We start from the raw sequence: 18,216 nt of genomic DNA, 5'->3' as shown, positions 1-18,216 counted from the left end.
CGGTGGAGGAAACAGATGGGAGGAGAGAAAATTGGGATGGTGAGGAACAGCTCAAAGAGGAAAAAGCGAGCAGCAGGAGGGCAGACACTCACATGATGGGTGGGCTCTACCAGTGAGGCGGTACGTAGCTGTACCCAGGTGTCCCTTGGGGCCTGTAGGTTGGCACAGTAACTGGGTGTCCTCCAATCTGGGCGTGCTGGGGCGTTGTCAGCAGGGTCCCTACAGGAAGTTAACAACACCATTCATGAGCTTTAGCCATTTATGAATCCATCTGCTGAACAGCTATGAAGGCTTGGTTTGTCCCTTTTTCTGTAATTAAGATGCTGTAGTTGTACATAATGACTTTTATGTTATGTCAGCTTGTTCGTATAATAATTTGCCAATTGCCAATTTTCCCTACGTAATTTTTTTTAGATTCATTCAAGCATTTTGGTATATTTCCCCTGGTTTTTCAAGCATTTTAGCAGCTGTGACAATTTACTCCTTTAAATAAAATATAACACTTATCTACCTACCATGTACGTATAAAATAAACCCCGAAGGAAGCCGACTAAATAACTGAATAAATGTAAGAAATCAATTTATACTACAGCTGCAACTAATGATTACTTTCCTTGATTAATCTTATTATTTTCTAACTTAATTTAATTTTGGTCAACAAACTGTCAACTAACTGCCCATCACAATTTACCAGAGCCCATGATGACAGCTTAAAATGTCTTGTTTTGTCTGGCCAACAGTCCAAAACCCAAACATTCACTTTACTATCATAGAAGATGAAGAAAACCAGCAAATATTCATATTTGAGATGCTGGAACCAAAAAATGTTTTGCATATAAATTAGGATTAATCGCTGAAAAAAAAAAACAGTTGTCAATGGACTTATCAATTGTCTAAACTCTCATATATACCCTGATGTTTTATGATATACAAGCCTGACCCTGCCAAGCACAAAAAAAAAATAAAAATCTATGAATTATGCAAGCCACAACAAAAGGGAACTCTCAACACATTCAGTAAGCAAGATTAAAAAAAATATGTATGTGCAAGAAACCATCTCCAGCATATATAAATAGCTTAAAATCGGCGATTACAGTCGAGAGAGAACAGTCAAGACGTTAATGCCTTTAGTCAGCATGTCATGGCTGAAAAACTGAAATAAACTACATTTCTAAGTCAGTGGTTCTGATCATACCTGCGCTCATGGCCATGGTTGTCCCAGCTACCATCCCCATGGCAGCCATGCCATTGTTGCGAGGAGCAGGTACAGGGACGGGAGCAGGATAGAGGGCTGTGGAGGGGATGCTGTTAGGCTGCACCACGGTGGTGTGATGGATCACATGTGGCTGAGCCGCATACACTGGCTGGGTATAGTACGCTCCCTGTCAGGATGAACACAGGAAAGTGTTGGTGAGTTTGAGGGTGTGTGTTTATGTGTGTATAAGATATATAAAGCTTATTATAAACTTTAAATGTTTATTTTATTTGAAAGTCTAAGAAAAAGGTTTAAGAGGTCCAGTATGTAGGATTTAGTGGCATCTAGTGAAATTGTAGTTTGCAACCATTTGAATACAGCTTGCATACAGCCTCCCCCGTCCAGGCGTGTAGGAGAAACTAGGGTGGCTGTGAAACTCGCGAAAAAACGTGAACGGCCCTATCTAGAGCCAGTGTTTGGTTTAGCCGTTATAGGCTACTGTAGAAACATGGCGGTGCAACATAGCGATGTAATGGGACACACACCTTCCGAAAAGTTCAATCTTTGTCCACAGAGTATTTTCCCAAAAGTCTCGATGATCCCCAAGACTTTGGGAAAATACTCTGTGGACTGACGAGACAAAACTTGAATTTTTTGGAAGGTGTGTCCCATTACATCTGGCGTAAAAGTAACACCGCATTTCAGAAAAAGAACATCATACCAGCAGTAAAATATGGTGGTAGTAGTGTGATGGTCTGGGGTTGTTGCTGCTTCAGGACCTGGAAGACTTGCTGTGATAAATGGAACCATGAATTCTGCTGTCTACCAAAAACTCCTGAAGGAGAATGTCCGGCCATCTGTTCGTGACCTCAAGCTGAAGCGGACTTGGGTTCTGCAGCAGGACAATGATCCAAAACACACTAGGAAATCCACCTCTGAATAGCTGAAGAACAACAAAATGAAGACTTTGGAGTGGCCTAGTCAAAGTCCTGACCTGAATCCTATTGAGATGCTGTGGCATGACCTTAAAAAGGCAGTTCATGCTCGAAAACCCTCCAATGTGGCTGAATTACAACAATTCAGCAAAGATGAGTGGGCCAAAATTCCTCCACAGCGCTGTAAAAGACTCATTGCCAGTTATCTCAAACGCTTGATTGCAGTTGTTGCTGCTAAGGGTGGCCCAACCAGTTATTAGGTTTAGGGGGCAATCACTATTTCACACAGGGCCATGTAGGTTTGGATTTTGTTTTCCCTTAATAATAACAACAACAACAACAACCTTCATTTAAAAGCTGCATTTTGTGTTTACTTTTTTCTCTTTGACTAATATTCAAATTTGTTTGATGATCTGAAACATTTAAGTGTGACAAAAAAAAAAAAAAAAAAAAAAAAAACAAGAAATCAGAAAGGGGCAAACCCTTTTTCATACCACTGTACTTTATTGCTTTATTTATATTATATTCCATTTCTGCCAATAGCTCATCCTAAATGTTACACACCGGACCTTTAACTACTCATGGTCATTTTCCACTGCAGGGACAAGAGAAAGACAGAAAAACACTCGGCAGATCAACAGTGCTTTCTGGCATTTTCCATCTCTCTTCCTTCTTCTGCACTTTTCAAAAACATCCATTTTACCATTAAAAAAGAACAATACGATGGCTCTATTGTCGACTTGTCTTGTATGGTTGCGTCTCAAACAAAGCCACTGCTTTTTAATCTGTTGTCAGTCGAATTTGCCCAATCACCAGGGTATTAGTTTCTAGAGTTCCTTGAGACTCTTAAAACCAATTTGAGTCTTTGGTATAAATCATATCAACATTGCAACAAGGAACACAAAACAACCCATCACTTAAATTAAAAGATTCTACATTCTTGATTAAACAGTGCTATTGCAAAGATGACAAACCATTTGGTGTTGCATTTGTAAAATTGCTTCACCTGATTGTATCAATATGCTGTAAAATGTATTCAACCAACCAGACAACATAAGCATATTTACTCAAATGATTAAGTTAAATGGCACTGCCAACCGAACAGGTGCGGCATGACAGTGTCTCCGCGGTAATGTTGTCAGTTCTAAATCAGTATCCTTACCTGTGTGTATAGGTTCTGCTGAGGGTAGGCACTGCGGATGGGGTACATAGCTGTTGGGTATGGGGTGGGGGTCGGGGTGTAGGGAGGGGAGCTCCATTTGACTGAGTGGGGGGAACTTTGTATGGGGTGCCTGCTGAAGTATATCCTAAAAAATAGTCAAAAGAAAAAAAGAGGGGAGAAAGGAAGGGGGATTTAGAAATACATTACATAAGAGCAATACACTTTATTACTTCACAGTGATGTTGCTAGGTACGTGTCCTCTGATGTGTTAAAATCCGAAAGAAGCAGTAAACTCACTGTTGATGAACCAGGGGACGCACCATATTTTCCCCCTGATAATGCTAACGTACATTGTTAACAACAAATTTATGTTGAAATCATAGAAAAATAAAATAAACCTCGCTGTCAAAAACGTTTTCTTACCTTCTGCAGCAAACCGGGTAGTTACTTTGGTAATGACCAAAAAAACGCCTCAAATACAGTCTCTCTCTCTCTAGCCTGTGTCTAATTCAGCGTGTATCTGATCCACCAACCAGCACGCTCCAGTTTTATTCAAACTGATAATACTGCCCTTTGTGTGCATGAAAAGCTATTTCTCTGTATAATGTGACCTCCTTTTTCTGTCAGCTGCTGTATGTCTGCAGTGTATTTACAGATTTTGGGATTTTATTGTTTGATTTTCAGATACATTTTCAACATGCATGAATAACCATAGTTATAACCATATAACATCAAACACGAGTTTAACACTACAATTTGTCAAAAAACACAAATTTTATTGGGGACCCACTCAAATGACCACCTGTGGGTCCCGGCGACTCACTACATTGAAAACCTATCAACATCACTGCTTCACTGGTGAGATTTTGTTTTCTTAAACCTGCTGATCATCTGATGTTTTGGCCACTTGGGGGCAGTGCAACAAGCTGTAAAACACAGACATTATCACCTTTTAAGTTGATATGAGGAACTTGTTGGCAAATAGTTGCTCATTTACACATCCATTTGGTGATGGACATGTAGCGTAGGTTTTTAACTGAAAACAGCTGCTCGCTGCGTCTGGAAACGGTGCTGATGAGAGCAGTGAGTGAACCAAAACATTAAAGCTAGAGCTGAGTGGAACTGCAGAGTCAGGTGATAATTCTTTGTGGGATCATCACTACAATCGACCCTTCTCACATACAAATAGTCATGCATTAGTAAAAATGATTCTAGCAGATTTAAGTTTTTATAATTCACCATGTTATGAATAATTCTACTCATAAATTAACCCTCAACAACTTCAGCATTAGATGCAGACCAGTAGAAACCAAATCAGTAAAATACCAATTTATTTAAAAAAACAGAAATCCCTCCCTTAACAGTGTATTTCAACTTTCAAATGTAGAGCTTGAGTTGGCTGCTTTTCTTGTCTTAGGAAATGTAATATTATTGGTTTTGGACTGTTGATTGGACAAAACAAAACGTTTGATGATGTTACCTTGACCTCTATTTATAAAATTTTCTATGAAATTAAAAAGACATTTTTCACAGTCTTCTGATGTGACCTAAAGAGAAACGAATTGCGAGATGAATCAATAATGACAATAATCATTAGTTGCAGCCCTATTCAAATGTTTGTTATATCTTTTGCATTTCCTACAAAATCCACCAGATGGAGGGCTGGTGCTTTTTTCTTGAGTCTCAAAACAATGCAAACAAGGGGTTTGTGCGTCTTTAAGACGCCTCATTTAGCCAGTGATACCATGATCTTTGAAGACAGCATTTCTGCGTTGTTTACTGCTAAAGAGAGTAGATCTGTAGTCCATGTATATGGAGTACAATCGCCTTTTTATGGACCATATACAGTCAAGCAACCTACCAACCTCAGTGGCACAGAAAGAAACACGTTTTAACTCACACTACTACATTCAAAAGGTTGAAAAGCATGAGGAATACTGTAGTGAAGGCATCTGGTTCAGTCTACTGCATTCATGTCTGCTGTTAACTGTGCGTTGCAGTACCTCTGAACAGCCACACGGAGGAGCCTGAAGGTCAAACATGCTACTAGCTAGTTGCTGCTGCGGAGCTTATGAAAGCACTTCTCTCGCACAAGGACAAGGGAACAAAGAGATGCTGGAGCTGCTATCTGTGTCTAAAAGTGTATGTGTGTGAGTGTGAGAGAGAGAGAGAGAGAGAGAGAGAGAGAGAGAGCGAGCGAGCATACTCTCACACGCATTCTTTGCTCTAACATGGATGCAGGGCATTAGAGGACAATGGTGTGTGACAATTACACAAAAGCCCTGCTGATAGAAAACAGTTTGTCTATTCAATGGTCTTGAGAAATAATGACATTGACCAAGACGCGTTTCTAAATCAGACCACAGCTGGCTTGTCTGGAGGGTGATGTTTGTCTAGGACACAAAATCTAAAAGACTTTAATTTCGCCATAAATTAAACACTGTAGAATACACATGGAAAGAAGTCTGCAGTTAAACATTACCCATGCTGATTCAAACAAGGGCCTCAATAATTAGGTTCAAGTCTTTTGTTGGAACAAAGCTGGGTGAGCTTTGCCAAAGCGTACCTGATATTTTGTTAGACTTCCAAAAGATAAAACCAAACTGGGGGGGGGGGGGGTTTCAAAAGCAGCCTGTATGAAATCTACCACCAACCCACCCTGCCTTGTTAAGACACTTACAATTCAGGAGAATAGGAAACAATTCATGCAGCTATCTGCCCCCCATGTTCAGAAAAAGATATCTATTTATAGTAATTAATACTTTCTGAATATGTTTTTATTTAGGTGATAATCTACTTAATCCTTTTCAAGACAGACATTTATAATACATTTTCTAGAGAAGAAGAAATTCACTCAGTTCTTCAAAAGGACTTTGTTCTTTTCATTGTTGTTACCAATTTATCACCCGATCCCTCTGTCTGGAATCGCCTAAACATCATCTGTAAACTCATGAACTTTGTCTTCAGGATCCTATTGAAAATCTTATTGACTGCAAATTATTATGCCTCAATTTTTCAGTGATCTTTTAGTTATTTAAATACGTTTGCCTTTTTTGTCTCCCAATGGTCAGTTTATTGATTGCATGTTGCATGATGTTTCTTTTATTTTCTTTGTTTGTTATTTTGTCTTGTGTACCTGATGTTGTTAATTAAACATTACTGTTTCTGAAATTGTTTTTGGTTGAATCCAAACGGCGTCATTAGTAACGTTTCTGTAATATCTCCAAATAATTCAAAAAGACAATGAGCCTGAGTGAGATCGTATTGGACTCAGTCTGGGTTTCTAAGCTGAAAAGTTCAAGACCCCGTCACACTAAACTATATCTATACAGACACACCATATCTGGAAAGGACTCAGACAACTATTATTCCCATCGGCTTTGGGGGACCAGACACTGAACCCCAGCAGAGTACGTATCTGCTGCTATAAGGCCACTGGCAGCTGTTACTGGCTAGCTTCCCACTCTTCACCATCCATGCCCTTTAGGCTGGGATCACCACTCTAAACAACTTTCTGATTTCTCAAAATATACTCACTATATCTTGTGAGTGATTGTGGTAGTACATCAATTTTCTAAGCAACATCTGAGTCACAACAAAATTGTGAATCATAAATAACTTAGAAAATTATAAAAAATGTGGGAAAACAATATTTGCTTTAGGTGGCGTGTGCATAATCAACACATAAATTCAGTGCAGCTCTTTGGAACAGCAGCATTAACAGTCATCTGACTTTAATTAAAATTCCATCAGTGTGTAATTTATTCACCACATTAAGTGTTATCCCAGCCTTAACCTAAACACAGACTAACTTTCATTTCACACCAACAAATTACTCAACTGCTTTTCAGAGTCCTAACTGATTCCAGTGATTACTCATGAGCAAAAAACATTTCTGGAAGTTATTCAAGATAAATTGGTGGCACATTTATTGGTTGATCAATGGTTTATTATTTCAGCAGACTTAGCACCATTCACAACTACCAAACTAGGAATAGTCATCAGCTTTGGCCTCAAATTCCCAATTTAGAATTTAGAAATTTTTCAAAATATTTAATAAATTCCTCATTGCCAACAGTAGGAATGCTTTTTAAATTAGAATTTCCATCTGTAACAGTATTGGAGAGTCAGGTTTGCACAGATGATTGTTGCATTATTGTTGCCTTTAGTTAGTTGGCTCATGAAATGAGATTTCTTCTTAATGGGATCCACACAATAATGCTCTTTGCTTTTTGGTTCTGCCTGCAACATTTGTTTTTACTGTATGACTCTTTCCTTATGTTTTCATCTGTTATAATTTTGCTCTGTATCTTTATATTTTGTATTGTGCAAATAAACACAAACAATAGGCAATAGTATTATATCTACTCAACAAAGGGCAGGCAGAATAAAAGACATATCCTTGCAGTTTTGATACTTAAAAACATGATAATGATGTAAAATCATCTGCATATACCAGTGTCTGGGTGACATTCTTTATATAAAACTTCAATGGATGCCCTACACACTATTGTGGTGTGTTTATCTCAGATTTTTTTTACTTGAAAAATGACAATCATCTCACTAATTAACACCCAAAAAATTGGGGTGAACTGACAGCAATTTCTCCCAAGATATTACCTTGTTAAATACTGTATAAACAAAGTCATCAAATGGTGTGTGTGTGTGTGTGTGTGTGTGTGTGTGTGTGTGTGTGTGTTGGGGCTCACCTGGTGGATACCCAGGACTGCCTGTTTGATAAAGGTTGGGTGTATAGGTGGGAGCCGTGGCAGGATACCCTCCTGGATAGCCTTCAGGACATCACGGACGAGAGAGAAAATATCAGAAACCATAGCTTATCAAAGGGCCACACACACACACACACACACACACACACACACACAGGTAGGGCAGTATTTGGTTTGGAGCAGGATGTGCACAGATGGCGCTCATTAAAAAAATGTCTGCACCAATAACACAGCCGGCTGAATGCGTCTTACATACAGACGAGACACACCTGCCAATATGGTGGGGGAGGAGATAAATTCAGAAACATTAGCAATGCACGCAGAGACGTGCAAGGGGGTGCGCACACACACCACACATACTCTTGTGCGTCATCAATTACACATCAAGCAAACAAAGCAGATTTTGACCTGAGAGAAAGCTTTCACTGATAAAAGGTGTGAGTTCGACAGAGCGAGACAAAGAGGGAGGAAGAGAGGAGAAAAGCAGGAGAGTTAAGAGACAGTATGTAAGTCAGAGAAGTGCTGCTCACTGCTTGCTATTATTGGCAGTCAATCTCACAGACTGTCTGTTCTGTAGCTTTGCGCCATTGCTATATCTAGCTTTGGCTGCTGTAGGTTGAGCCACAGTCAGATGGAACAGGTCTAATAGATATCTGCATCAATCTACACTGCACCAGAGTCTGAGGGCTGTGATTGTTAATTAATCTGTACTCAGTTCAGTTTTAATATATTTTTAGTATAGATTACACAAACCTTTGACTATTGAAATAAAATACTAAATAAATGTGGATTTTTGACTACATGAAAAAACAGTGATGTAACAATTCACAAAATCCAAAGTTAAATTCAATGTGGTATTGTGGATAGTTTCAAAACAGCAACTGCTGCGTTTCTGTTTTACATCATTGTAAATCGAATATCTTTAGCGTTTCAGACTGTTTGTCCCCCCCCCAATTGTATAAATTACATAAAAATTAATCGAATAGTTAATTCAAATAGATTATTCAGTATAGTAGATGATTCGATCATGACAGATCAGTTGACATCCTAAGCATAATGTTTTAGACTTGAGAAGGAGACAGCTGAGACTTTAACTGGAGTCGGGCTCATTTAAAGTGACTTCTCAATTGGAAAAATAACAAAATTATCATCTCAGCTCAACAGCTGCCACACTGCATGGTTCAAAAGATTTTGAACAAAATGTCTGGTTACTTGTTCAACCCATCATACGCACTGATCCAAAGCCATTAAATGATACAATAACACACCAGATGATGTTACATCCCCATGAAAACACACTGAACTATTATGATTACCAAGGTGTCTAAGTTTGATAATAAATAGCTAAAGGGAGGGATGATTATAACTACTGCTCCTTACAAGTACAAATATTTGTATTTGCTTACTGACGAAAAAAAAAAACTCTGTCTATCCTTACCTCACATATCGTCATTGTTAGCTCATTTATATACTTAAGACGAAGACGAATTTGGGTTTGTTTTACATATCTGTTAGCATCTAAAGCATTTTTTCCCCAATTATCTCATAAGTTGACCTAAGTTACATTTAACATCTTGAACTTGACTTGAGTGTTGCAAGGTTGGTGAGTCTTGTGCAGCGTTTAACACGTGAACTCAGGGTGACAGTTCACCATGTGTAATGTTGCCTGCCATCTCAAGGGTTTGGGAATAATCCACTGGAAAACCAGTGTGTTGTATATAGTTCTATTGTAGTCACACCTGGTTGGCCTACAGATCCATGAAAGTGTACATGCAGAATGAGTATCTGGGCGGAGAGTGTCTATTACTCCAAGACCCAGTTTACAAAGCAACCCTAATAATTTTAAAATGCTACTCAAAATTTAGATATATTAAAATAGAAGAACAAATCAGGTATAAAGAGCATATTTCTGAAGGTGATTTTGTTAATAAAACTGACTGAATTTGTTCAAATCCAAACTAAAATTACAGTATACAACAACAATATTTTACTATAGCTCCTCTCTGTTGCATTATTTCTGGGGATGTCTGCTGGTCACAGTGAGTGCAGTTAAGACATATCGGGGGTCATTTTCCTATATTCAGAAGAGGTAATTTACTATCTGTCAGATTTGCACATATGAAAATCAACCTTCATGGACCATTTTATCATTTATGAGTCTGTGTTGAGTGTTTTTGCATCAATGGACACACGAGACGCTCATGGGGGGGAAAAAAATAAGTCTCTGCCAGGAAATAATTCCTGAAAAACATGCTGCTCCTCAGACTTTGTCACATGTATGTTTTCTAGTTTACATGCAAATGTAAACTAAATAGGAGTGAAAGCACATAACTGTAAGCTACACCAATACTCTCATTTTACTGCATCAAATATCCATTTTAAATACATGTGCAAACTTGGTGGTGAATGCGGGAATGATGAATGTTTAGATTATGTAGTCACCTTTGACCAGCAGTTCTTCAGGAAAAAAAACAAACCCTACAGCATATTCAAAGAGATGGAGAGAAGGGAACCGAGTGTGAAGACTGAGGAACATATCAATAAAAGCACAGAGTAGCTGGTAAAATGACATCATGGAGCCGTCAAATTTTTCCAACTTCATGCTTCTGCATCAGGTTAAAAAGATGTCACAAGAGACGAAAGTAACTGTCTTTTGTGGCATAATACAGTATGGCAGAACAAATCTAACCAGCTGACTTGTGGATGTCAATGTGGAGCTGATGTGCGAAATGCACAAGAGTTTTTGCTTCTCTGGCTTTGTCTCAATTATACATCTGGCCACAATGTTTAACTTAATGTTAAAAAAGTGAACTGTTATTCTTTCTTGTCAAACAAAAGAGTGCATATCTGCATTCTATATCTGCCATATGACACCATTCCTCACAAGAGACTGACTAGCTCTTTGTCCACAGTGATGTGCTTGCTGGCTGCTTTTTAAAAGAAGCTTTTTCAACCTCTGTTCTTCCATTTTCTTGGTGTATCTCTTCACCTATCGCACTGTAAGCATGTGCTTGTGTAAAATTAAAAGCTCCACAATGTAAACAATTACAATTACTTGCTTCTTCAGGTAGAGATTGATGTTTTCATGCCAGTTAAGAAAAGACGTCAGTCCACACTTTGTGACTATTATCTCCTATCTTCCTTTACCCTTATCTAACATCAACTCCCACTTGTACTGAAAATGCCAGAAAGGCTTGTTTGTATTTCATCACTTTTCTGTAAAATCTCTTCTATATTGCAGCAACCATATGTTGTTTGTTAGGCTTAAAATGTAAATGTTTTGTTCAAATGCCCACTAAGGACATTTCTTTCTCTGAAACACATTCTATAGACGGTGAAAAAACATTGACGTAGTCTGTTGCCAGTTATGAAATCTGTAAAAGAAAATCTAAATGTGAACAACAGGGTGGCAACGGAGTGGAGCTTAGATGGGGCAAGTAAGCAAAAGCCACAAGAGCTGGATGCATAAAGACCCGTCAATCAAAGCTAAAACCCTAACGCTCTTTTTTTTGGAGCAAGAATCTTCTAAACTGTGAAAAAGTGAAATTAACTACTACTAACCCATTTATAAAAAAAGAGGGTTTTCTTACTTTTGGGAGCATCAAGAGGCCATTAGCAGAACTGTCTCCTCCACTGACGAAAAATTCAGCAGTGCTTGTCACTTGCAGCCATCCTTAAAAACATGTTTGTACTGGTAAGAGGATGATAAATGTGTATGTGCGTGTTAGCCTTACCTGTAAAGGCCATGTTCTTAGGGTTTCCATATGGGGTGCCAGGCTGAACGGGGCTGTAGACTGGATTCATAGCTGAAGATAACCTGTTCTTACTGAGAAAGAGAGAAATAGAAAGTGTGGCAGAAAGGGCAGGGGGATAAGAGAAGACAGAAGAAAAATGGAGGAGAGAGAGACGTAAGCCATGTAAATTGGAAAGAAAATTGCTACGATTATCAAGCAGAGGCAAACACTCATCACACACATTAATCCCAAACTCAGGTTCTTAAGGCGACATCCAGCTAAAGCATTTTGCCAGCATGGAACAAAAAAAAAACCCCAAACAAAAAACAATCAAGCCCTGTGAATCCTCACCCTCAAGTAGGCTCAACATAAGCATGTATTTAAAAACACAGACTGCCTGAAATAAAAAAAAAGGCAGAAGTACTGACAGGAAAGCACAAGGACGCATGGATCCACTGAAAAAATGGTTTGGTTTCCTGTGTGGCATTAAATACAGCTGGCCAAATGTTGCACACCTGCCTTATTTTCACTACTGCACCAATAAAGGCAGAGCGAGCTCTACCAGCCTGGTTTCCAGGTTTGAACGGAGGAGTGCCACTAAAAATTTAAGGTGCTGGAAATGGTTGGGGTGAAGGTGCCTAATAACAGAGCCATTCATACTACATCTCCCATAGGGCATCTTTCTCCGCGGGTCTCACAATGTAGACGAAAAGACCTCAAGTGCTCCTCGATTATTTCAACTTACCTGGTCACCTGGAGAATATGGGCATGGGAAATCATGTACATGTGTGTGTGAGTGTGTGTGCATGCGTGCCCCGTACCTCTTGTGCGTGTCTGGTTGATACATGAAACTGAATTTGTCTGTGGGATGCCCGCTCGCCATTCTTGCTGTATGCAAATGAGGAAGGAGTGGAAGTGGATATGCAAATCTGAAATTAAAACAGCGAGAGGTCATGATTACAACGAACACAGGAAAAGGAAAAAAATTAAAATAAAAAAAACAAAAACAGCAAACAGCAAGCACCAGTGCAACAGCAAATGATTAGTGACGGGGGGGGTGATTTAGACGGTGTGTTTGAGAGTTGTTGGAGTGTTTGTGGTAACTGCTGTGTCTTTAGCCACCAATAAATGCATTTAATAACTGTGCTAAATACAAAACAATGCATGGAAAAATATTTAGGCAAATATTGTGAGAAACTGGCTGTCTTTGCTACTATTTTGTGCACTAAATATTTTATACCATCAGTTTATGTATGTACAAAACAAGCTGTTTCTAACAGTACTGGCTGATAAAATAGCCTTGAGGTAATTTATTCATTCACCCCTGTGTATGTAGCGCCTACATGATGTGCATATATCCAACAGAAAATGAGGTGTGTGAGTATGTATGTATATATATGTGTGTGTGTGTATGATGTGCTGTACGGAACATCCAATACAAGCAGCAAAGCAAACATTAAGACAGCCAAATGAAAAAGCACAACATACCCAGTGTGCGGGCAAGTGACGGAGAGCAAAACAACAGAAGAACGAAATATAGTGCAAATAGGCAGAGTCTTGCACCGAGCCATGAGTAAGCATGATCCAGTACGCACATGAGCTAGAACCACAAGAGCAGTGCACAAACACAGAGCAGAACAGCTGCGGAATAAATAAAGAGAGGAAAGGTGTGTGTGTGAGCTGTGTGTTGTTTGAGTTCATGTATATCTTGTGTTGATTTTTACTTCTGTTTCTGAAAGAGAGGGGACCTGGTATGTGATGGCGGTGATCAGGCCAGTTCCGTCTGGTTTTTATGTGTGGCTCTGTCGTGTGCTGCGTGAAATATGTTGTGGCAAGCTCTCTGTACACAGCACATCACCCACCCATTTACCATGTACAGACTCCCAAAACTCATTTGTCCAATTCTGCTTCCTATAGATATATACATTTGTGAATTGGATTGTACCAAATGACAAATTTCCAACTTAAATCTGACCGATCCATCCTGTGCTTCATGGCCAGTTAACAAGTTAACATTAAAGCTTCACTGTCATAATTCCTGGGCATACACTGCACCGTGGTGATGCCAAACGGCACCAAGTGACACTTCAAATTAGGCAAGGAAGCATTTCAGCACTTCATCCAGGAACACTGACGTCAAAGCACCCAAGGACACTTGAGAACTGAATACGAGCACAAATGCATGGGTGCAGTTGCTTAAGTTGTTGTGTGCATGAATTCGTTGATACGCACATATGCATGCCCCAGAAAATGAACAAAAACATGAATCTGTGTATCGGTGGGTGTGTAAAACATCAAGTGGGGTACTGGGAATTCTGGTTCATTTCTCATATTCGTATCTCATAACAAAAGAATATCCCTGGGGAATTGATTAACCTATTGCTGAACACATCTCGCACTACATTCCTCAATCTACTGTATCTCTTATGCTTTAATTCCTTACTCTAGGACTATTCTGCCTCCCACCTTTCATTCTTCTCTGGCGCTCTTTGTTCAATTTAATATTGGATTTTTCCACCTCAGTTAATCAGTGTCTCTACATGCAAAAGTTTGATTATAACAAGATTAAATCAAAATGCAAAGATTAACTGCCACATTAAAAAAAAACAGCTTAACTGGATTAGTTTAAAAATACAATGCCTGATTTTCCCAAAATGTCTTCCAAGCTCACTGTGCAAGTTTTAAAATTCAACACAGTCTTGTTATTGTATTATGGTCCTTGCACAGATTATTGCAGATCAACTAAGAGTCGACAGCCACACTAGCAGCTCTGTGAGGCAGTACATAGGGAAAGCTGTGCTTTGAGCTAAATGCTAACATCAGTTTAGCAGGTATAATGTGTTCATCATCTTAGTTGTGTGTTAGCATGCTAAAATGTACTATTTAGCACTAAACACAAAGTACAGCTGAGGCTGATGGGAATGTCATTCGTTTTGCAGGTATTTGGTCATAAATCAAAGTGTTGGACAAATTTAAATTTTGATCGATGATGGTGCTAGATGAGGGGAACATGAATGTCTGCACCAAATTTCATGACAGTCCATCCAATAGCTCTCGAGACATTTCAATTAAAACCACAAATGTGAACCTGCTGATGGCACTAGATAAGTCAGGGGATCACCAAACTCATTAGGATTCATTCTCTGGGGACCATGAATGTCTGTATACAATTTCGTGGCAATTCTTCCAATAGTTATGATTATGATAAAGATGTCTCAGTCTAGACCAAAGAGGTGGACAGACTGATTGCCATCCCTAAAGCCCTTGCCGTGAGCATGGCTAAAAACTGTTTGATATAGTTTTAAAAATTGAAATCACCATCATTGACATCATTTAGGTGAAGGCACCATACAACCATTAGCCAAATTAGTCTCATAATTTGCTTTGTGGTGTTTTGTGGCAAATTTTCTATAGGCTCTCCTAATCTTAACAGACGATTATTGAACAATATCATCAAACCAAAAAGCTTCAAAGCGTGCCATGTAAGAGCTTTAGTCAAAATATTACATGAACCTGGTGGTTATTCACATGAGCCAAGTTGAAATGTGTAGAGTGAGGTAACAATGCCCATTAACACATGGACAGGTGGCTAAACTAACCCTGAGGTCTAATGCTGCAAACACAACACATACCCAATTACAGCTGTGCCTGAATAGAGTAGAGAAAGAGTGTTCATCTGTTTTGTGTGTGCACGCAGGCAAAGGTGACGGAAAGTAAATGGGCGAGAACAAGAGGAGCACTACGGTGCGTCTAATGAAGGTGTGTGTGTGAGGAACATGGCAGAAATGCATGTGATGAGTAGGAGTGCCTAACCCCAACTCCCTTTGTTTTCAGGGGGAGGTGATGATGAGGTGCTTCAGGCTGTCAATTCCTAAAAAAAAAGAAAGACCCTTTCTAGCCAGAAGACCTTCTGTTCGACAGACCACTATGATTGTAAAAGACCAGTCTCCAGGGGACATTCACCATAAAGAGACAAAGAGATAGTACATTTATTTGGACAAAGTGTAAAGGAGCAGAGACTAGTCTACACATCTCCTCCACCGTTTGGAAGCATTTTGGCCGCTTAAGGCATACTTCACAAAGAACAGAACTAAAAATGACACACCATATTGTTGGTTGCCTGAAAATGTCAAAAACACATCCACGCTTGCTTATAGACAGACACCAGCAAACAGCAACTGCTGCTGGGCGCTTGGAGCCAAGGGTTTGGGTTGTGTGTTCACAATGAAGCATAAGCTCTTAATGATTTTGTTTTGCTACGCTTTTTTCTGTAAAAGGAACAATCTGCCATTTTGGGAAATACACTTACATACCATGCATACTGAAGTCAAAATCAGTTGCCATCTCTGTGTAGGGCTGCAAATAATGATCGCCATTTCTGATTAATGTATTATTTTTTCTATTAACTGACTGATCTAGAGCTTCAACTATAAGTAATCTGCTGATTATTTTCTCAAATAATCAATTTGTCTATAAATTGTCAGAAAATAGTGAATACTCAATTTTAATTTCCCAGAACCCTTCAAATGTCTTGCTTTGTCCAAACAACACTCCAAAACCAAAAATATGTTTAATTTACTATCACATGACAGAAAATCCTGGAACTAGTCAATGTTTGGCATTTTTGCAAGAAAAATTACTTAAATCGATAATCACAATAGTTGCTGATTCATTTTCTGCCGATCAACTACTCAACAATCAACAAGTTCATCATTAGTCAATACATCTCTAAAATAATGAAAAATGGCAATAACGAGTTACTGGAGCACAAAATAATGTCTTAAAATTGCTCACTATAAAATGTTTGCCATCAGGAAATGTTTAAGTATTTTTTATTTGATTAATGACCAAATTATTATCAGATGACCAGGTGTCTTGAATGTTATGTGTTATGAATTATTACTCATTCAAACACTGAGAAGATAAATATATAATGTGTTGCTAGGATACAATTTTAAAATGCAGTCATGAAGGAAACAAGCTTTTAAAGAGCTGAGAAATGTGAGTGAAAATGTAGGAAATTTGCCTAACTGAGGCCAAGTAGTTTCAGTAGCATAATTGGCAGAAAGCTTTTACTTTGAAGAAGCCGCAGGTACATGATGTACACAAGTGTGCAACTGTGTTGCCAGTATTTGGACTGTACTTGTATAGCGCCTTTCTAGTCTTTCCAACTACTCAAAGCGCTTCGCACTACATATCACATTCACCCCATTCACACACATTCATACACTGATGGCAGGTTCTAACTGCTCATTAGTACAAATAAACTAACTAATCAGTCACACGCAGGGCAGGAAGTCAGGGCAATTGAGGTTCAGTGTCTTGCCAAAGGACACTTCGACATGCGGGGATCGAACCACCGACCTTCCGATTGGTGGACGACCAAGCCACAGCCGTCTAGTAGCCACTGAGGGCTTACTGGTCACAGTTGGTCTGAATCTAGATTTGTACTCTTTTATGGCTCTTTTTTTCCAGCTACATTACAATTTACACTTATGCCATGCACACACTTTGCGATGGTCTGCTTTTTGTAAAAATATATTTCTGTCTTTTCACACTTCTCTCCTTGATACAAACACACCTGACTTCAATAACAGCAGGGCTAGCTGTGTAACATCCCTCCATCAGTCAAAGGGCTGCTGCCCACAGGGGGCTCTGGCAGTGATGATGAAACTGTACATGTGACACGAAGTGTTTTCACTCATCTCCTGACAGCTATTACACCTTTTGATAGGTTATGGCAATCAAACCAGTCAACATGGCAGGCTGTCATAGAGCCAAACAACCTCAACATAAAATTGGGTCTCACATCCAGAAGATGGTGTGCGCTGTCAACTGGAAGTTGTTTGTAATTGTGATTCGACTTGTTTAGTACTTTCTGTAGGTGGCTTATCACTACAACAAATTTCATTCAAGATTCTTCTCACTTGCAAAGGACTAGGCTTTATTTCTCATTTGTGTAATGAGATGTATGATAAATGTTTGTCAACTTGACCTCATACCACAACATAAAGTAAAAAAAATTGTAATTCTATGATACTATATCAATGAACATACTGCAATAGGGTTGCAACTAACAACTATTTTCATTAATGATTAATCTGTTAATTGTTTTATTTTTAATAAAATCTAACAAAATAGTTAAAACAATTGAGCCCATTCACAGCCCATTCTCACCTACTCACCCGGTCTGTCTTTACTTTTCCTTCCTCTTTGTTATAAGAGTTGTGTGGCTCCTTTTAAGGAACAGGGCAGTGTGTAATGAGTGTATGGGTGAGTGAAACAGAGTGACGGTGGTTGCAATCTGAGCAGACAGGTGTGTTGGCGATTGGAACAGAGGTAAAGATTAGAGGTTTAAAGTCATGATGTTGCAATGGTAGAGGGCTTAGTGGTCGATGGCTGTCAAGCAATTGGCAATGTATGATGGCATTGTTAAAATCGGTCCAACCCTAATGGCAATTAT

At 39.0% G+C, this 18,216-nt stretch overlaps 1 protein-coding gene across 1 annotated transcript in view; it reads right to left on the bottom strand.

Moving 5' to 3' along the window:
• The window catches only part of fam168a (family with sequence similarity 168 member A), a 34,582-nt gene that overhangs the window by 5,681 nt on the left and 10,685 nt on the right, over positions 1 to 18,216 (bottom strand). The window contains 7 exon segments of the mRNA XM_044203576.1: positions 93 to 219; positions 1,196 to 1,382; positions 3,293 to 3,381; positions 3,384 to 3,437; positions 8,002 to 8,082; positions 11,754 to 11,845; positions 12,575 to 12,682. Of these exon segments, the coding sequence (XP_044059511.1) occupies positions 107 to 219; positions 1,196 to 1,382; positions 3,293 to 3,381; positions 3,384 to 3,437; positions 8,002 to 8,082; positions 11,754 to 11,845; positions 12,575 to 12,636 (678 nt within the window). The 5' untranslated portion in view covers positions 12,637 to 12,682 and the 3' untranslated portion in view covers positions 93 to 106.

The sequence above is a fragment of the Siniperca chuatsi genome, linkage group LG7 (genome assembly GCF_020085105.1).
Source record: "Siniperca chuatsi isolate FFG_IHB_CAS linkage group LG7, ASM2008510v1, whole genome shotgun sequence".
In the NCBI taxonomy this organism is placed as follows: Eukaryota; Metazoa; Chordata; class Actinopteri; order Centrarchiformes; family Sinipercidae; genus Siniperca; species Siniperca chuatsi.
This window is presented reverse-complemented; position numbering and strand designations above follow the sequence as displayed.